We start from the raw sequence: 22,297 nt of genomic DNA, 5'->3' as shown, positions 1-22,297 counted from the left end.
TACACTCGTGAAATGGTCGTACGGGAAAATCCCTACTTAATCACTATCTCGGAGATGGTTTGTCCCATCGCTGGTGTGTGACTATAACACCACATTCAAACTCACTTGAATCTTGATAACCTGCCATTGTAGCCGCAGTAATCGATCTAACAACTGCACCAGACACTCGTTGTTTTATATAGGCGTTGCCGACCGCAGCGCCGTACTCTGCCTGTTTACATATCTCTGTATTTGAATACGCATGCGAATACCAGTCTCTTTGGCGCTTCAGTGCATGTCGCAGTCTGTGAAATTAGGAAAAGAAACACTATCTGTTGAGTCTGGCTCCAATGGTAATTTTCATGTGCATGTGTATCAGCACTGTGAACTATCTAAATTTCATCTACATCTTCATGCAAGTATATTGGCTACCTGAACAAGTTATGTGATTAGCACAGACGAGCGTGCTACGGAAGAATCACAAAATGAATCGTAAACCAACTTTAAATAAACCTCAGGGATGGTATGGATGCTTCAACATATAATGGAAATACAAACAATTAAAGAGTACACCAAGGAAAGAAAGTCTATAGAAAATTATGGATAGAACATGTAATGCAGCTCACAATTGGAGAGGAAGTCGGTAAGTTCCTTCCAACTGGATCGAGTAGCAAGTGGGTGGGACAGGGGAAAAACAGCTTCTGAAAGCTGCAACACGAGGTGGAGAGGTAAATACCAATAATGATCTAATGATCTTCCAGTTCTTACACGTTGTTTGCAGCTTAGGAACTGTAGACAAAAATGTCATGTCTTCTGCCGCAGAACTCTGATGAGGATGATGATGTGTTGGTTCTGGCGACAGATCTTTAGTGAACTTACTATAATCTTTTTTTGAGACAAATACTGCTAAAAGTGGTCCAACAGTAATTTAACAGGAATTAGAATTTAAGAACACCATGAGTAGCATAAACTCACAAAACCTCCTTCCCACCCAACACACACACGCCCATCCTCGTGCGCATGCGCACATACAGAGAAAAAGAGATGCTTTCTGTAAAAAGCAGTTCATTTATGTAATATAAAATGGCGCAACAGTAAAATATGGCTGGCTAACCACTGAAATAGAAACTACATCAGCTGCAAAGGTATGTCTGCTCTTTATTGTGCGGACGAACTTTATGCTTAAAGAACAGATTATTCAACAGCTGACAGTATCGTACTGATCGATGTCATGGAGCTAGCAATTTGTTACAGCCTCTTCATGTCTTTTACAATGTTAAGCATAGAAACCAGATCATGAAGTACAATGTTTCCAATCAGCTCTCACATACCATTTGGGTTCAGTATGGAGGCTAGTAATGATAACAACACACCAACCTTACCATTAAGTACTTGTTAATAAAGGAATTCAGAATGTATACACGAATGTTTAAAATATTTATGCTTGTGCCTCCAAGGAGCAATTGTTAATCAGGATGATGCGACTGAATCAAGATGATATACTTATTAGAAGTGTAAAAACCAGTCAAGGTGTTGATGGCGTTTTATGTCAGTGGCGACTATTACTTTATCTCTGTCAGTTTTGCATAGAATTTATGGGCAGGTGGGGCGAGATCCTTAAAATATATGTTCATAAAGGGAAAGCCAACCAGATGTATATGAAAGCGTTTGAATCACCCAAGAATAAGAGAATATATGTTTTCACTCTTATCATCCCAGTGATGGGTCAGTATCAAATGATTCTTGCTTCCTTACGATGTAACCTCTTCACTGAAAAAGATATGTGATAATTGCTACCTGCTTTTTTAACTTTTTTCCTTCATAACTATAGTGACGGTAATAACGAGAAAAGTTTATGACTGGAATAATGACATAAAGATTTTCAGTTCTCCTTCAAGCGCATGTACTTGTTCGCTGTCGTAGTAGCTCCCTGAAATAAGCTGTAATCACGGAGATATCTCATAAGCAAGTGCAAGCATCGTGTCTACATAAGGCTATGGAGTAAAAAAGTTTTCCGTGTAAGCTGACTCACCCAGACGCGATTGATCCACCAGCTGGCGGCTTTGGAGTTGGTGAAGTCGATGACTCCGCCGTAGCCACGCCACCACTGTGTGCGGGTGCTGCCCTCTGTGTTGGTCGCGAAGTAGCCTTTGGACAGCGCCTCCGAGTGGTAGGGCTCACAGTCCTCGCTCACAAACGGGTGTATCCACAGCGTCGACCGGAAGCCCTGCTGGCGGAGGTCGTCCGTCAGCGCCCTCACGTCGGGGAACTTGTTGGCGTCGAATGTGAGACTGCCGTAGCAGGTCTCCCAGTTGTCGTCCACCTGAATGTGGCTGTTGTTGAAGCCGTTGGCGAGAATCTCTGCGGCCAGTTGTCTCACCTTCTCGTCGTTGACGTCTTTCTTGTAGCGGACCCAAGTCGACCATATGGGGTGCGTCACCATGCGCTCGTCTGGGATCGCCGTCGGCTTGCCCAGGTACTTCCCGACGGCGTACTCGTGGGCCTCCCTGGCGTCGTCGAAAGAGCACACGTCCCACTCCATAACGTTGTCAGCTCGTTCCAGTGGGTACGGGTCCTTGTTCTCAGCGATAAAACATAGGGAATTCACTGAATCGTTAGTGTTCTGGCTTATGAAGAGTGGTATGTATGACGGGATATGGACCAGTCTCCCGTCAGAGAAAAGCCAGTAACGCACGGCGATGCCGATGTGATCTGTCTTCACGGTCACATACGGCATGTGGTCGTACTCCTTGGACTCCATCGGCCACTTTGGGTATATCGTCTCGTGCCCGCCATATACATGGCTGTCCAGGTGATACAGACAGCTAGAGATAACGGACGTGGAAGAATCAATTGACGCCTGTATATTGAGACAGTGGCCATCACTGTCTCCATTCTCTACAGTTATTTTACAACTGCTGGCTCTGGAGTGTTCTTTGTTGGAACGACTCTCCCCACATGGGATTGAAGAGCCATCCTTGTCACTGACCACAAAGTAACCAATCTCAAACTCTTCGTCACCTGCAACATAAAGTGATAAAAAATGTCTTCACCTGCAGCTGGGAGACATATGTTATCCTCTAGCGAGTTTAGTTATCCCTTATATTATAGAGGGTGAACCTGAAATCCACCGACTAACTTTGGTAAGTTGTTGTGGTATATTTTCTGAGTATTTTGATGTGAGGGACTGTTGGACTCCAGTGGCTCATTACATTTCCCAGTACCTTTCTTTTCGTGAAAATACGTTCATAATGATGAAATAGAATGAAAGATACTGGCATATTACAGGCCAAACCCGAAGGATCCGGTATCTCGTAGGTGGCTGTGTGCAGCTGCAACAATGCTGTGAGGTGGCTGCCGCCACTGCGGGAACAACCCAGCGTGCCGCCGTTGTGCCGTCCATTGCATTCAGTGAACCCTTACAGGAGATGCCTAATGGCCAACTCCTCGTCAGTGAAGCAGCCCAAACTCCTCTGTATCGCTGCTAACGTGCAACTATTTTCTGGAAAATGAAATCTGAGGTAGGACCGAGCAGTAGTGACTGCTAGTGCGAGGGCGAAGAGTAAAGTGGACAGTACCTTTGTCAACAGCAAGAACCGTGAATGAGTGGAAAAAAGTTAGTTTTCAAACAAAGCACGTAGCATATACCGTCGAGTTCCACATTGTTGTACGGATTTATTTCGTGCAGTACAAGAAAGCAAAGGAAATTGAATTACTCTGTAGCGACCCACTGGAGATCACAAGCGGCTCGAACCAAGATAAAAAATATCCTTTAACGAACTTCGAAATGTTGTGCGTAGAATTCAGGTTCAACCTGTACATAACGTATCCGTTCAAATTACGTGAGTTCGCAAAGTACATTGTATTTTGTATGCGATACTCAATGGAGAATGACACCTAACTGTCACTCTGAGAGGGACGAGTCTGGATTTGAAACAGTCAGTAACAGTCGGTTTCCGAGTAATGGAGCATGGCATCATGAAGTAAATGCTTGTGTAGTTGTTTTAGGTTTATTCCCTTCTATAACAGTACAGAAGCGTTTGAGCCGTGGTAAAATTTGCTGTTATGAAGAGCGCGCCGCAGCGCGTAGTGTAAAGCAGTCGCCTTCCGTTTCTGGCAGTGGCGTCGCTGTGGCAATCGCAGCTTTGGTGTCTCCCTCTGGTGTGAAAGGGGAAAGTTTGGTTGTTCACGTGCATTTAAGGGGCGCTATGAGCTCGTTAGGGTGGGGCAAGGAAAAAAAAAATCTCGTTAGGGCGTCAGTCAGTCGGAGGCAGTTAGTCAGCCAGGGCAGTCTGTCAGTTGTTCAGCCAAGTTAGTCTGGGTTTGTCTCTCGTCCGCATTGGTGAGGCGGTTAGTGTCTGTCGGTCGTCCGGAGTGCTAGTATGTGTTAGGCCGCCAGTCTGCTCGAGTTTGCTCAGGCAATGGTCATTGGCGGTTGGATCGATCGGTTGATCGGTCGCGCGCTGGGACAGAAGTTGACTTGTCCTCCTGGATCGTCGGCGCATGTGAGGTCGCCACGTGAGTCCAGTGGGCCGCGCCGTATAGCGGGGCGTAGTGGCTTCGCGGCCGACGCGAGAGCAACAGGAGTCAACCCAGACATCGGTCTGGCCGGGGCGAGCTGCGACGCCGTGAGACAGAAGATCGGCGCGCCTTCCTGCGTCCGTGGAAGCGGCTGGCAGCAGGCGGTTCGGGAGAGCGTTTTGTGGGTGCTGCGCCAGGTCTCTGCCAGAAATCGCAGATTATTAGAAGTTAAGTGACTGGAGATATGTTGTGTCATTTAGTTGTTAAATTCTACTTGTTTTCTGAGTCAGTCTCTCGTCCCCAGCTAGCTCGTCTGTCTCCCGTCCGCATTGGTTAGGCAGTTAGTGTCTGTCTGTCTGTCGTACGTTAATAGCTGCCTCTGTCATGTTTGTCGGATTCTGCGTTAACGAATTTATAGAGTTAAGGTCAAGGCCGAATTCCTGAAATATGTTTTTATCTTGCCTATCATCTTGCGACCCGGTATATGTGTAACGTAGAGCATGTTGTACACTTTATGTAAGCCTGAATTTCATGGGTTTTATTTAAATAGTCATTTTTATAAAGTTGCCACCCTTCCACCGTAGGAGTTCCTTTAAAAAAATTGCACTTTTGGTGGAAAATAACTTCTTAGTGTGAGTGTTTGTACCATTTCCATCGCTCTTACGGGGAGCATAGTTAATGTGTTAGTGTGAGTTGTTAAAAATTTTAGTTCAAAGTAATCTGGTGTGTTGGAGATTTGCACCAGTGTAGTTTTTCAGAGGTCGTTGTGAGCGGCCGTGACTACGGCCGTGTTGAAAGGGAGCGGCAAGCTTCTCAGTCCGAAGGCTCCTACTGTAAAAAAAAATAAAAAAAAATAAAAAAAAAAAAAAATTATACTGCCTCCGAATAATTGTAACTTGATTTTTCGAAGGTGTTTTTCTGCTTATAAGTTTTAAATCTGTTTTTGAAAAGGCTTTTAAGAATAAAATTTCCCTTAGTTGAAATTTAATTTGTTTCCATAAGTTATTCCTTGGCAACTACTTCCACGCTCACATAATGTGTTAATGTTCTTGATGAATGGCTAGTAAATAAAGTAAATTCTTCAAGAAGAGATTTTGAAAGTAAATTTTTACGGTTCATCGTTGTTAATACAAGCGGCGATCAAAAAGTCCGAGAGCCATACAGCCCAGAATCGGTATGACAGTCAGGCAAAATCGCCGTGAGCATTGAGGCGAGGCGATCATCCCACCGACGCATCAAGTTGAAGATACCGTTGATAAAACACTGTCTCCAGCTGTGTGAAGAAATCCGTAACTGCCTGTTGCACATCCTCGTCCGACATGAATCGTCGACCCTTCAAACATACTCTCCTCTCCCATACCCATTCTTCATTTTACGATGTAACGAGTGAAGTAGAATATAAACTACGAAATATTACAGAAATGGATGTAATCTCCACTCCGAGGACTCTCGTTAACTGAGCGACTCGATTCAGTCGAATCCGAATTTAGTTTCAGCGCTCGTGACCATGCTACTGTACCCCGGAAAGCCACCAAATTATCAGCGATATAGAGCTGTCTTTCTATTGCCAGGAAACATTCGAATTTATCGTTACCAAACCACCTAAAATATGCAGGTAGGGAAGACCTGATAACAAGAAGCCAAGCAGGAATCAGGATCAAACGCACCACAACGACCTCAGCCAGCACTCAATCGTACCGTTTATGTCTCAACCCTATACTTAGATGATGAACGCGCTTTAGACAGGTGAGATACTCAAATCCTTATCACAGAGTACTACAACTCGATATCATATCACTGATGACCCATATAATGACATTGATAAACGATGACAGGCCTTAACGTATAGCTGTTACACAACCAGCAATCAAATGAGCGTCTTGCAAAAGTAAGAGACTTCTGTTGAAAATCACGACCTGTTTCGCGTCAACTGAAGACGCATCCTCAAGTGACAGACGCTCCATTTAACAACTCATAGCGAAAAGGTAACGGCTTTGCAGTCACTCCCCGTCATTCACGTCAGTTAATATACCGCGGTAAAGGGTTGTTAACATGAAGCGGATAGCATAGAATCGTGCCACCAGCGTAAAGGTTGTTGAATGGCAGCCGACAAGGTAGACTTCTGCGATGCGGAAGCTCGCAAAAAGTTCTTCTCCTCGTAATAGAAACAGAGCAGTAAACCATAGCCATTGAGGGATTGAACTCCCATGTACAAAACTGCTTAACTCCCATTTACAAAACTGCTTCAAATATTTGTTTATTCTAAAGTCAGTTAACATATTAAACATTTGAAGTTAACGATGTAAGCAAGAAAAAGTTTAGAAAAGGTTTGAAACCATGTTTAAAGTTTTGACTGCCTTCCAATATCCATCGCAGTTGTGATAATAGTAATTTTTTTGTTGTGATTAGTGTCGGACGATCTCGTCCATTTTCAAAGTATGGCTTTAGATGTAAGTGTTATCATATAGTTCCCAAAAATGAGTATGTGGGTAATCAAATATTCATGATCCCTCAATAATAATTATTATACACTGAAGCGTCAAAGAAACTGGTGTAGGCATGCGTATTCAAATACAGAGATGAATAAACAGGCAAGATACAACGCTGCGGTCGGCAACGTCTGTATAAGACAAGTGTCTGACGCAGTTGTTAGATCGGTTGCTGCTGCTACAATGGCAGGTTGTCAAGACTTAAGTGAGTTTGAGTTTGAACTTGGTGTTATAGTCGGCGCACGAGCGATGGGACACAGGATCTCCGAGGTAGTAACGAAGTGGGGATTTTCCCGTAGGACCATTTCACGAATGTACCTCGAATATCAGGAATCGGGTAAAACATCAAATCTCCGACATCGCTGCGGCCGATAAAGATACTGCAAGAGCGGGACCAACGACGACTGAAGAGAATCGTTCAACGTGACAGAAGTGCAGCCCTTCCGCAACTTGCTGCAGATTTCAATGCTGGGCCATCAACAAGTGTCAACGCCGACGGCCCACTCGTGTACCCACGACGACTGCACGACACAAAGCTTTACGCCTCGCCCGGGCCCGCCAACACCGACGTTGGACTGTTGATGACTGGAAACATGTCGGCTAGTCGGAGGAGTCACGTTTCAAACTGTATCGAGCGAATGGACGTGGAGACAACCTCATGAATCCATGGACCCAGCATGTCAGCAGGGACTGTTCAGGCTGGTGGAGGGCTCTGTAATAGTGTGGGGAGTGTGCATTTGGTGTGATATGGGATCCCTGTTACGTCTAGATACAAGTCTGGCAGGTGCCACGTACTAAGCAATCTGTCTGATCACCTGCATCCATTCATGTCCATTGTGCATTCCGATGGATTTGGGAAATACCAGCAAGATAATGCGACACCCCACACTGTAAGTGTACTGTCATATCGCTGGTTTAGTTGTGGAGTATCTTTGCGGGCAGCCGTGTCTAGAGAGTCGACCACGGGACACAAAAAACTGTTGTGTAGTGTGTACCTCTGCATGTAAGAAGCATTGTTAGTATTCAGGTTGAAGTGTTGCTGCAAGTGCTATTACAGTAAAGTGATTAAATATGGAAGTAATTCAGAGGAAAGTGCGTCAAGATGTAATTAAAAACGGGCAGTGCCGCCGATAACGTATTTGTGTATCCTCTCGTTGCGTGTCGCACAGTATCAATCATTCGTGCCGTGTTCGGTCTCCCAGAATGATCTGATGTGAATCAGCAAAAATTTGTTACCATAAAAGAGTGCAGTCAAATGCCAGTATCTTGTAGCGAGCGTGAGGACGTGCGTTCGATCATCGCGTTTCCGCATTATCAACAATCAGCCGCGCTGCGACGGTTACGCGCACGCTCGTACAAGTCAGAACTGAAAAATTAACTTTACGAACAGTGTTATATCATTACTAGTGACAAGGAGCACTATTACCAGATATCTGTACGTGTGACGAGCGTAAGAACTTCGTTCGATCATTCGGCTTCCGCATCATCAACAATCACCCGCGTCGTGTCGGTAACGCGTACGCTCGTCTGAATGATATTTTGGACTGTTAATCATCAAGATTGTTAATTGGGATAACCATTTACGATGTAGAGTGTAAACAGTGCAACCTGTGGTTTCCATATCGTCTCAGAATATAGATGTTCATACGAGACATAGGACAGTGTTGTGTTTGAACGTTGAGTGGCTCGCCTAAACCCGCTTGCATACTTCGATAGATAATTTCAGGCAAGTCAACAGCAACAATACGACCGCCGCGGGACTACCAGGTACGTGGTGTGGACAGGGCGCACGGTCACGAAACGAGATGCCAGTTGAAGGAACCACCGCACCCATTGTACCCCCGCGCGTGTTACAACACGTCCAGAATTGCTACAGAGTGGCTCTGGGAGCACTCTTCTGAGTTTAAACACTTCCGTTGGCCGCCAAAGGCCCCAGACATGAACGTTATTGAGCATATCTGGGATGCCTTGCAACGGGCTGTTCCGGAGAGATCTCCACCCCCTCGTACTCTTACGGATTTACGGACAGCGCTGCAGGGTTCATGGCGTCAGTTCCCTCCAGCACCACTGCAGACATTAGTCGAGTCCATGCCACGTCGTGTTGCAGCACCTCTACGTGCTCGCGGGGGCCCTACACGATACTAGGCAGGTGTAGCAGTTTCTTTGGCTCTTCAGTGTGTAATTATAAAATGGTAAACTTCATACGAGTGTACACCGCGATTTCTCGTGTGCCTCTACCAACAAAAATTTAATGGAACTGCATACAATACCACATGCCTGATTATCAGAACTTCCCCTGCACCTATGGTGTGTGAAAACTGGTGCCATGCTGTGCAGTAAAGAGACAGGAACGTGGACGCTCGAAGTGTGCAGGCTTGCAAACGGCAGACAACTGGGACGGATTCCCCTTGGGAACAGAGGAATCATGGATTCTTCCAGCGCTTTCGATCAAAGTTTTGTTAAAACTATACTTTAAGAGGCTTGCAGGAACCAGTAGCTGTTCCAGACCCTCAATAAAGAGAACGAAGCAAGCCCACAAGTACTTCCCAATGCTTCACGATTTCAGAAAGGAGAAGAAAAATGTATTTTTTAACGTAATATTGCCAAAAAGATTGTCAGATGTCTGACGCATAATTTCGATGTAGCACGTGTTATTAATTTTATATTGCCAGGATTGTAGTAAGTGACGTCCAGTACACTACACATTTTACCTCCTTTTTTGTTTTGTGAATTTATTTCAGTCAGTGCATGGTCGATCTTGTTTTGTTTCGTTTGACCCTCTGTATATGTGAGTACTTCTTTTTCGGTACTCTAGTGAAAAAAAAAATACTGACTTAAAACGACTATATTTGACGAAATGTAGCACGTGCTATGTGTTGTTGATACATTCGTTTGAAGACTCAATAGCTGAAGCTTACAACATGTGAAAGGTGAGCGTTTGTGTGTAGGCATGAGCTGTGGAGCTGCACCTGCCCTACCACACGGTGCTCGTCCACAGTGGAGCCCTGCCCCCTGCCCAGCAGTGCTGTGCTCTCCTCTTCCACACAGCTTGTGCAAGTTATTTTGTCCATACTCTGGCAGTTGACGCATAAAAAGCCGAAAACCGATTTATAATAAACAAATAGTGCTACAACAAAACACCATTTGTTTTTTCTACCATTACATACTAAGTAGCCCCACAAAGATGTGACGGAACAGTTGATTAACATGTGCAGCCACCACCAGTCTAGGGAGTATCGGGAATGTTGCATCAATAAACCAAGTATCTTGTTTACCCTTAAATTCACTGCTGGTACTGTAATAGTTACTTTCGCAGCCTACATATCGGATCGAACCAACACCTTAACATAAAAGCAGTCCATTGCAGATGGTAACGCAGCGAATGTCAGTTTCTGTCGCGCCACTGCTGAGCAGCCTATGAGGTGAGTGGGGGCGGAATTTCGTACCGGCAGCAGAGAGCAGAGACGCGTCCTGAATGTCGGTCGAGAAGCGTTCCCTCTCTCTCTCTCTTTCTCTCTCTCTCTCTCTCTCTACGCTCTCGGCAAGACGTCTTCTCCCTTCCCCCTATCTCCTTGGTCTTTCAGACTCTGCTCCACCTCTGGTTGACTACCATGAGCATTCTAATTTGTTGGTGGTTTGTTCACCGACCTACAGCGCGCCTAATTATACATCAAAGTGAATATACCCCACTTTCACCTTTTAAACCTACTGGTTCATTTCTGTAGGTTTCAGACGCATACATCCTTTATTATATATTGACGATGTAATAACTTGTATATTGTTAAGCCTAAGATTGTTGGAAGCCAGTAAGGGCACTCCAAGATAGGAAATCAGAGACAGTGCAGAGAGCATGCAAAAGTGGTAGCGTTTAGGTTACCTGAGGTAAGCAGTAATGGTAGAACCCTGCGAATTGCAGACACGCTGGGCAGCTGTCCCAAGGTAAAAGTTTCAGTGTAGAGAATTAACTGCTAACTCCAACGATAGCCGAGACCCTTTCGTACGCCTTCACAATAGAAGAAGGTCACAGGAAGCTAGCAAGCTTGACACATGCCCCTGAGAACCGTAACATCAGTGGGTTTACACAAGTGCTACAGCAGCAGTCCCCACTCACGAGATCTCTCAGGGCGAGGCCAAGTGACGTAAAACACTGATAGCCATAAGAGGAAGAGCAGAGACGTTAAGCTTTCAGCTGAACGCTGTTGCTACCGAACTTGAAATTTGTTAATGTAAAGTCTAGAAACACCCTACCTACTAAGTAGAAGAATGAGGGGGGACAGAGCCGCCTTGGAGGCGCAGAAACTATCATACGATTGGCTGAAGTGTGTAAAGTGTTGATGGGTTGGTAGGCCAACTGTAGGAAAACAGAAACAGTGTCCTTTAAAACCAATGTTTCTCTATTCAGACAGAGTTTAGTCAGATCGTTGGAGTTCCAACTCCATGTCAAACACTGCCAACATCGAGTAATTCTCACTCCACAGACTCAGACACTGACGTCTGTTGTCCATATAGTTGCACCCTTTCCTTTTTCTAACGTTTAGTACTAGCTTTCAGTGTACTAGCTTGTCGGAATGCAATTAAATATTGTTAGGCACGCCCCAGACGATCCTGGAGTCTTCTGTTTAGAGTATCCTATGGACTCCCAAAATTCGCGCCTTCAGTAGGTGTGACAGTATTTACCGCTGATCCACGCAACCAACCCGCCTTCACTGGAAGTTTGTCTTTCTGCCCGTGTTCGTAACCGCTCAGAAAGTGCATACTAATTTGTAACCGCCTGTCTTGTCACTGTCTCGTCTTAGAACACGACACCTTGTCCACCCTGCTCAGGAACCACTATGGCGTCTGTTAAAACATGATTGATGACAACTATCTACAGGATGAATGAGGAGCTACGGACAAAGTAGTTATTTCTCAGTTTTGTACTAGGCAGTAGTTGTAGAGCTTGCAACATGTTGTCTAGACGTTAGAGAAGACGTTTTGAAAGATCAGATTAACAGGGCTACATACGAATAAAATGAATGTACCTTGTCGATATTGTCAAGCGTTTATTAAAAAAGAAAAAAGTGAACAGTGAGTAAGCAAAATGAGAGTGGCGGGTATCCAGTATCTTACGCTGAAAAGTACTCATGTAATACATTATTCTGTTCGCCGCAGAACAAGAGACCTTGATGGAAGAAGGATTATTTTTAGGATCACGGCGATCCATCTTCTCGCGGTGGGGACGGCAGCTGCGCGCCTCACCTGTGGCAGACAGCACCAGCAACCGGCCGCTGTCCTCGTCGTAGCCGGTCCTGAGTTCGGCCGCCGCGGGACACACCACCGCCCACGCCACCAGCAGCGCCGTCGCCCTCCAGGCTGCAACAAGACACTGTGGTGCAGAGGCGGAAATGTTGAATCACTCCCAGACATCATAGCTCTTTTGTTAATTCAGATATCCTCTTGGCAAGTCTAGATTATACGGCGCGAAATACCAAACACATTCAAGAATTCTTCAGAAACTGTAATGTTGCATGATATCAACTCAGAAGTGTTACCCAGGGGTAAAAACTGAACCCACACGGCGCACAGCACATGTGGTACCTGAACAGCCATATTTAAAGCTTTAACCATACGAAGACTCGCGTTACCGTATTCCTGACTAAAAACATTGATATAATTATACTGTAAAACACACTATGCGAGAAGTTTCTTGGTATCCTGATGGATGACAAGCTAAATAGAAATCGATCACAAATAAAATAAGGAAACAGTTCGGTTCGGCATGTTTTGCACTTTTGATGTACTTTTTGACAAAAGTGACGTGCTGAGATGCATACAAGGCATACTCATAAAATTTTAATTCTCACCTGGAGGAAATAGTTTTTTATTTATTGTGAGAATGCTCCAGATTCCACCTTTTTAGGGAAACTTCCACTTTGGCGTACTGGGAAATAACTTTGCAATGCTGCAGGAGCATAATTGATAACAACAGAGATGCAGCAAAATGATATAGGAATAGCAATGGACATACCTTCTATTCCTATAACGAAAATAGTGGCATTTGAACTTTTCATAAACAAGTGAAGTGCTCCTATGTTCTGTGCTGGCGCAAGCTGACGCCAGCACACCAGGCGGCAAAGGGGTTGCGAGAAGATCAATAGAGGCCAACGACACACTCGCAGGAAACGCGCCACCAACGGCCTCCCGGCGACCAGTATTTAGATCGCCGCCATGGACCGGTGGGTCAGTTTGTAGCAGTCTGTTACGCCGAGTGAGTACGAGCCTGTAATTAGTCGCAGCCGAGTCGGATCTGCGGTCACAGCCTCTAGTTCAGAATCAGGCAACACACAGTGACCAGAATAGTGTTCATAGCGAACTTCGTGCTTCAACAGCAGTAAGGCTAACGTGGACTATTACAGAGAACTTGTACCAGAACGACTATCATAAGTAGATTTCTTATTCATAGGAGTAAAGAAGCCAGTTAATGTATGTTTGCAGTTTATCTTACAGAAATAGGATACTGGCCACCAAACTATGTCCTTTCCTTGCTCCCTTGGTACAAGTCTACTGAGACAACGAGACGATATAAAATGTTTGTCTGTTATGAGCCTTTAGGAAAATCCATTCCATGTGTTGGTGCTGTGGTCTTTAGCACGAAGGAAGGTTTATATGCTGCTCAACCCTGTGCATGCCTTTTTCATCTCTGAGTAACTAATGCAACCTACACACATTTGAACCTTTTTACTGTATTCATCCGTTGGTCTCTCTACAAAATGTTTACCTCCTCTCTCCCAGTCCCTCCCGCAATGCACATCCTTCCATTACCAAAGTGATTTCTGTGATGCCTCACAACGTGTCCTGTCAACTGATGACTTCATTTAGTCAAACTCTGCAGCAGATTTATTTTCTCCCCACTTCAATTCAGAACCTCCTAAGAAGGGAACCTCCCCATTGCACCCCTCTCAGATTTAGTTATAAGTTGGCACAGTGAATAGCCCTTGAAAAACTGAACACAGATTAATCGAGAAAACAGGAAGAAGTTGTGTGGAACTATGAAAAAAATAAGCAAAATATGCAAACTGAGTAGTCCATGAACAAGATATGCAACATCAAGGATAGTGGGATCTGAGGAGCGCCGTGGTCCCGTGGTTAGCGTGAGCAGCTGCGGAACGAGAGGTCCTTAGTTCAAGTCCCTCGAGCCAAAAGTTTACTTTCTTTATTTTCGCAAAGTTATGATCTGTCCGTTCGTTCATTGACGTCTCTGTTCACTGTAATAAGTTTAGTGTCTGTGTTTTGCGTCCTCACCGCTAAAGGGAAAACTGTGCGACTGTGAAACTGTTGCATTCATTTGTTGCAGTTTATGTCACAAACTCTTATGTTTTCATCACTTTTTTGGGAGTGATTGTCACATCGACAAGATAACCTATATCGGGCAAGGTAGAATAATCTTTTTACCCATTCGTCAAGTGTACAAGTTAGTTGGGTCGACAACATATTCCTATCATGTGACGCACATGCCGTCACCAGTGTCGTATAGAGTATATCAGACGTGTTTTCCTGTGGAGGAATCGGTTGACCTATGACCTTGCGATCAAATGCTTTCGGTTCCCATTGGAGAGGCACGTCCTTTCGTCTACTAATCGCACGGTTTTGCGGTGCGGTCGCAAAACACAGACACTACACTTATTACAGTGAACAGAGACGCCAATGAACGAACGGACACATCATAACTTTTCGAAAATAAACATTTCACTCGAGGGAAGACTTGAACCAAGGACGTCTCGTTCCGCAGCTGCTCAGGCTAACCACAGGACCACGGCGCTCCTGAGCTTACAATATCCTTGATGTTGCTTATCTTGCACATGAACTACTCAGTTTGTATATTTTGCTTATTTTTTTCGTAGTTCCACACAACTTCTTCCTGTTTTCTTGATTGTTCTGTGTTCAGTTTTTCAAGGCCTATCCACTGTGCCAACTTATAACTAAATCTGAGGGGGTGCGATGGGGAGGTTCTCTTGTAAGTAATTACGCAATCTATGAGGGTTGGAACTTAAATAGTGGTAACTATGTATTCCCAACCGATACAAAAGAATCACATGTTTGCACTTGTTAGTCCTTCAAAGAAGACACCAGCGTTATGTAGAACCCATTGTCATGTGGAAGGCGTAGTATACCGTTAGCAGAGCCTGTTCTGTTGATGGTGCGAATGGAGCGGTCTACTGCCTGTCGAATCTGTGGAACAGTTCTGAAGCGAATGCCGCGAAGCGGTTCGTTCATCTTCGGAATCAAATCAAAGTCACAAGGACCTAAGTACGGGGAGTATGGTGGATGGTACAGTACTTCCCAGTCCCGTCGAACGAACAGAGCAGCCACAGCTTGCGCTGTATGCGCCCGCGCATTGTCGAGAAAAATGACGGGTGGGCTGCGCAGAACAAGTCGCAGCTTCTTTCGCAAAGTTGGTCGCAGGTGATGTTCCAAAAACGAACAGTAATACTGTGCATTTTTTGCCAGCAAATGTTTCTCAGCAGTGCTACCAACGTCACTTGCATTCGTTACACCTCATTTTTAAATTATTTTGAGTATGTAATAGCTGTTAAATTCTTTAAAAAATCGCTTAATTCAATAAATTTAACTGTAAAATGTGAAGAAATGGTGTGTGGAACAGTTTTTTAAGTGTCATATTTGGATTTCCCACCCTTAAAAACATAAGAATAAGGTATTTTTAGCAAAAAAGTTTTTCTATCGTTGACCCGTGTTATGGTCAGAGTCCACATCTGCCACTGGAAACAATTCCAAATCTGATTTAGAGTTTTCTAACTTACCATTATATCATCAACCTGTCCAAGGTCTCCTGGTCTGTTCACGTCTACAGCATTCTTGCGTGATTCTTAAACCAAGTGTTAGAGATGATTAAGTTGTGCTCTCTACGAAGTTCTGCCAGATGGCGCCTTCTTTCATTTCTTTCCCCCAGTCCATGTTCATCTACTAGTTTGCCTTCTCTTTCCTTTCCTAGTATCGAATTCCAGTCTCCAATCACAATTAAGTTTTCGTGTTCCTTAACGACTTGAATAATTTCTTTACTCTCGTGATACATCATGTCAACTTCTTTGTAATCTGATATAAAAACTAGTACTACTGGGATGGGTGTTGGCTTCTCTGGCTAAGATAATGCGTTCATTGTGCTGGTCATAGGACAACCACATTCCCGTATTCCCATATTGTACCTACTAGTGCATTACCCCTGTTTGGTCTAGTATTTATAACCCTACAGTCTTTCTGCTACTTCAGTAATTCCCACAACTAATTTCAACTTATCGAATTTCCTTCTTAAATTCTCTAATCTACTTACCTAAGTAACGGACCTAAAGTTCTACACTACTATTCATAGAATGCTAGTTTTCTGTTTCTTGATAACGACGTATTTCTGAGTGGTACCTGTCAAAAGTTTCGAACGGGATATCATTTTTACCCTCGGAATATATTTCCCAAGACGAGGCCATCACGATCTGACAACACAATAGCTCTGCAGGCTCCCAGGAAAAACAACTGCCGTAATTTCCCCTTGCTTTCAGGCAGATATGGAATGCTAATAATAAAAGTGCCTATAAAACCTGTGTGCAAAATACTTGACGCTCTTGAGCTGTGTCTGTCTATACTGGTGATGTAATTACATTAAGAATCTGCCGGAAGAAACGTTATGGCATATCACGGTCAAGCAACTTTGTAGTTGGTGTATGATGGCGGCAAAAAATGCGTTCTGTGCATCTGAATAATTAATCTTTAAGTGTTCATTGGTGAAGACTTCCAGCGTAAGAAGTCACCCTCATGTCACTTTGTCAAAGAGCGCAGAGGAGCGGATAGAGGTTCAGGGTACTCTCTCTTGTCCTAGGGGTGGGAAATTGCCCATAAATGCGGAAGAATCAGCAATGATCAACAGCATGAGGATACAGAAGGCAATGGAAACCACTGCATCAACGGCACATAACATGTATGCAGAGGATATGTGGCCTGTAATTGAAAAGGTTTCACGATGATGTCTCCATTAGCAAAAGATTCCGGTATAGTCCCCCATTCGGATCTCCGGAAGGAGACTGCCAAACGGGACGTGACCTTGAGAAAAAGATTAAGTAACCAACGAAAAGACATCGTTCTATGAGTCGGGGTGTGGAATGTCAAAATCTTGAACGTGGTATGGAAGCTAGAAAATCTGAAAAGGGAAATGCAAAGGCTCAATCTAGACATGGTAAGAAGACAAGGATTTATGGCCAGATCAGTAAGGGGTAATATCAACAGCAGCAGAAAATGGTGTAATGGGAGGAGGATTCGATATGAATTGGAAAGTAGGGAAGAGAGTGTCTTAGTGTGAACAGTTCAGTGATAGGTTTGTTCTTATCAGAATCGACAGCAAACCAACACCAACATCGATAGTTATGGTATACATGCGGACGTCGGAAGCTGAAGATGAAGAGATACAGAAAGCATATCAGGATACTGAAAGGGTAATATAGTACGTGAAAGGAGATGAAAATCTAATAGTCATTGGGGACTGGAATGCAGTTGTAGGGAAAGGAGTAGAAGAAAAGATTACAGGAGAATGTGGGTTTGGGACATGGCTCGTAATAGCGAATACTCTGTTCAAGAATCACAAGAGGAGGAGATATACTTGGAAAAGGCCAGGTGATACGCGAAGATATCAATTACATTACATTATCGTCAGACAAAGATTCCGAAATTAGATACTGGATAGTAAGCCGTAGCCAGGAGCAGATATAGACTCAGATCACAATATGGTGGTGATGAAGAGTGGGTTGAAGTTTCAAAGATTAGACGGGACGAATGAATACACAAATAAGTGGGATACGGAAGTACTAAATAATGACGCTTGAAGTTCTCTAAGGCTAGAGGTACAGCAGTAAGGAATAGCTCAATATGCAGTGAAGTTGCCGGCCGATGTGGCTGAGCGGTTCTAGGCGCTTCAGTCTGGAACCGTGCGATCGCTATGGTCGCGGGTTCGAATCCTGCCTCGGGCATGGATGTGTGTGATGTCCTTAGGTTAGTTAGGTTTAAGTAGTTCTAAGTTCTAGGGGACTGATGACCTCAGATGTTAAGTCCCATAGTGCTCAGAGCCTTTTGAACCATTTTTGCAGTGACGTTAAAGAGGAATGGGCATGTCTAAAAAGGGAATTCACAGAGGTTGGAAAGAAAAACATAGGTACAAAGAAGGTAACCGAGAAGAAACGATGGGTAACAGAAGAAATTCTTCGGTTGATCGATGAAACAAGGAAGTCCAAAAACGTTCAGGGAAATTGAGAAATACAGAAATACAAGTCGATGAGGAATGGAATAAATAGAAAGTGCGGGGAAGCTAAGACGAAATGGTTGCATGAAAAATGTGAAGAAATCGAAAAAGAAATAGTTCTCGGAAGGAGTGACTCAGCATGTAGGAAAGTCAAAGCAATCCTCGGTGAAATTGAAAGCAAGACGGGAAACATTAAGAGTGCAACGGTAATCCCTCTATTAAATGCAGAGGAGAGAGCGGATGGGAGGAAAGAGTACACTGAAGGCGTCTGTGAGGGGGAAGATATGTCTGATGTGACAGAAGAAGAAATTGGTGTCGATTTAAGGAGATGGGGGATCCAGTATTGGAATTTAAGAGAGCTTTGGAGGACTCAAAATCTAATAAAGTGGAAGGAATAGATAACATTCCATCAGAACTTCTAAAATCATTTGGGGAAGTTGCAACGAAACGACTATTCACGTTGGTGCGAAGAATGTATGAGACTCGCGACATACCATCTGACTTCCGGAAAAATATCATCCACACAATTTCGAAGACTGCAAGAGCTCATAAGTGCGGCAATTATCGCACAATCAGCTTAACAGCTCATGTATCCAAGCCGCTGATAAGACTAATATAAAAAAGAAAATTGAGGATGTGTTGTTTGACGATCATTTTGGCTTTGGCAAAGGTAAAGGCATCAGGGAGGTAATACTGACGTTGCAGCCGATAATGGAAGAAAGACTAAAGAAAATTCAAGACACTTTCATCGGATTTGTCGACTTGGAAAAATCGTTCGACAATGTAAAATGGTGCAGATGTTCGAAATTCTGAGAAAAATAGGGGTAAGCTGTAGGGGGAGACGAGTAGTATATAACATATACAAGAGCCAAACGAAATGCTCGGATTAAAAAGTGTGAAAGACAAGGATGTAGTCTTTCGTCCCTACTGTTCGATCTGTACAACGAAGAAGTAATGATGGAAATAAAAGAAAGGTTCAGGAGTGGAATTACAATTCAAGGTGAAAGGATATCAGTGATACGATCCGCTGATGACATTGCTATCCTGAGTGAAATTGAAGGAGAAATACCCGATCTCCTGAATGGAATGAATATTCTACTGAGTTCAGAATATGGACTGAGAGTAAATCAAAGAAAGTAGCAGAAATGAGAACAGCGAGAAACTTAACATCAGGATTGATGGTCACGAAATAGATGAAGTTAAGGTATCCTACTAACTGGGCAGCAAAATAATCTCTAACCGACAGAGCAAGGAGGACATCAGAAACAGACTAGCACTGGCAAAAAGGCCATTTCTGGCCAAGAGAAGTCTACTAGTTTCAAACATAGGCCTTAATTTGAGGAAGTTCTGAGAATGTACGTTTGGAGCACAAATGTCTCTGAGCACTATGGGACTTAACATCTGTGGTCATCAGTCTCCTAGAACTTAGAACTACTTAAACCTAACTAACCTAAGGACATCACCCACATCCATGCCCGAGGCAGGATTCGAACCTGCGACCGTAGCGGTCACGCAGTTCCAGACTGAAGCGCCTAGAACCGCACGGCCACACCGGCCGGCTTTGGAGCACAGAATTGTATGTTGTGAAACATGGGCTATGGGAAAACCGGAACAGAAGTGAATCGAAGCATTTGAGATGTACTACAGACGAATACTGAAAATTAGGTGGACTGATAAGAAATGGAATGAGGAGATTATTCGCAGAATCGGAGAGGAAAGGAGTTTGTGGAAAACATTGACAAGGAGAAGGGACATGTTGATAGGACATCAAGACGTCAGGAACTGACGTCCATGTACTAAAGGGAGCAGTGGAGGGCAGAAACTGTTGAGGAAGACAGACATTGGAATACATCCAGCAAATAATTGAGGACGTAGGTTGCAAGTGCTACTCTGAGATGAAGAGGTTGGTACACTAAAAAATTAATAACTAAAATAAAAAAATCTTCGTAATGTATATTCATATTTGCAGTTATCGAAGTGCTAGATGAACTGAGCATCTATCAGCATATCTGCTTTTATTCACACACAGGTTAAAACTGCGACTTCCTTACAGTATTCTCATTAGAAACAATACAGGCACGAGCAGTTGAAGTGTAGATTGCTGATGTTTTTTTCGAGAGGGCACCAGTTCTTGGACGGACTACTTCTCGTTTGAATACTTGCACTGAATCTTAACCTCGCTTCTGCTTTTCCTTCAAGTAGTTTAATTTTATATCGCTCCGGACAGATACTCCCAGGTAGTTTACGGCTATGCTGCTGTACTGTTTCCGGCGAGTTGGCACCAATGTTTTAAACGAACAGTAACGGTCTCTCCCGATTACAGGTGCACTATATGTTAGATTAATGAACTGTCAGGTTAACTGCCAATCTCTTACACATGTATCGATCTTCTCTAAGCCTTCCTGTATTTCGTTTCAGTTTTTTTTTTTTTTTTTTTTTTTTTGCGTTGCAGATTTCATATATACGGCTGATCTGCGAATAGCCTAGCAGAGTTTCCTAAGCTACCCACAGATATACTGGACTATAAGCCCCTCTACAGTCCCCTGTGGTACCCCAAAGTTATTTCTTCAGGTAAAGATTCCGCTCTGTTAAGAACGAATTATCGCGTCGGATCTAGTAGGAAGCAATGGACCATGTCACACACGTTCGTGTTTTGTATCCTATATGTCAGTTAATAACTGTATTGTTTTCCAGAAGTCATGGACCGTGGTAAATGCGACTTTAATGTGACTGTTTTGAAGTGTTTGTTGAATGCAGTTCCCCGAGTTCCGTCACACTGATTACCGCTACTGCGGCTGCTACGTTGCAAGACACTGACGTGTACTGTTCCTGCGCCCGATGCGCTTTTCTGCCTCTAGAATGGCTGAATATGTCTGCTTTCACTGAACGATACAGAAACGGGAAGGTAAATGAGAAAGACGGTCTCAAAAGTATTAAAAATGCCTAAAAACCAAATGTAGTATCGTTGGTCTAGGGGTAGCGTCTTTGATTCATGATCAAAAACGTCTTCGGTCCCGGGTTCGATCCACGCCACTGCCTAAATTTTGATAAATAATCAGCATTGGCGGCCGAAGACTTCCGGCATAAGAAGTCAGCCTCATTCTGCCAACGGCCTTGTCAAAGAGGGCGGAGGAGCGGATAGAGGTTCAGGGCACTCTCTTGTCCTAGGGGTGGGAAATTGCCCCTAAAGGCGGAAGAATCAGCAATGATCAACGACATGAGGATGCAGAAGGCAATGGAAACCATTGCATTAAAGACACGTAATGTGTGTCCACAGGACATGTGGCCTGTAATTGAAGAAGTGTCATGATGATCTCTCCATTGGCAAAAGATATCCGGGAGGGGACTGCCAAGGGGGAGGTTACCGCGAGAAAAAGATTGAATAATCAACGAAAGGATAACGTTCTACGAGTCGGGGCGTGGAATGTCAGAAGCTTGAACGTGGTAGGGAAACTAGAAAATCTGAAAAGGGAAATGCAAAGGCTCAATCTAGATAGAGTAGGGGTCAGTGAAGTGAAGTGGAAGGAAGACAAGGATTTTTGGTCAGATGAGTATCGGGTAATATCAACAGCAGCAGAAAATGGTATAACAGGTGTAGGATTCGTTATGAATAGGAAGATAGGGCAGAGGGTGTGTTACTGTCAACAGTTCAGTGAGCGGGTTGTTCTAATCAGAATCGACAGCAGACCAACACCGACAACGATAGTTCAGGTATACATGTCGACGTCGCAAGCTGAAGATGAACAGATAGAGAAAGTGTATGAGGATATTGAAAGGGTAATGCAGTATGTAAAGGGGGACTGAAACCTAATAGTCATGGGCGACTGGAATGCAGTTGTAGGGGAAGGAGTAGAAGAAAAGCTTACAGGAGAATATGGGCTTGGGGCAAGCAATGAAAGAGGAGAAAGACTAATTGAGTTCTGTAACAAGTTTCAGCTAGTAATAGCGAATACCCTGTTCACGAATCACAAGAGGAGGAGGTATACTTGGAAAAGGCCGGGAGATACGGGAAGATTTCAATTAGATTACATCA

General features: G+C 43.9%; 1 protein-coding gene across 1 annotated transcript in view; it reads right to left on the bottom strand.

The window, feature by feature from the left end:
- Positions 1-22,297, bottom strand: part of LOC124622689 (myogenesis-regulating glycosidase-like) — an 88,320-nt gene that overhangs the window by 28,949 nt on the left and 37,074 nt on the right. Inside the window, exons 4-5 of the mRNA XM_047148479.1 lie at positions 12,228-12,341; positions 2,012-3,000 (exon numbers count right to left, since the gene is read on the bottom strand). Of these exons, the coding sequence (XP_047004435.1) occupies positions 2,012-3,000; positions 12,228-12,341 (1,103 nt within the window). The remainder of the gene's footprint in view (positions 1-2,011; positions 3,001-12,227; positions 12,342-22,297) is intronic.

This window comes from Schistocerca americana, chromosome 7 (genome assembly GCF_021461395.2).
Source record: "Schistocerca americana isolate TAMUIC-IGC-003095 chromosome 7, iqSchAmer2.1, whole genome shotgun sequence".
Classification (NCBI taxonomy): Eukaryota; Metazoa; Arthropoda; class Insecta; order Orthoptera; family Acrididae; genus Schistocerca; species Schistocerca americana.
The sequence above is the reverse complement of the archived record's forward strand: the minus strand, read 5'-3'. Positions and strand labels throughout refer to the sequence as shown.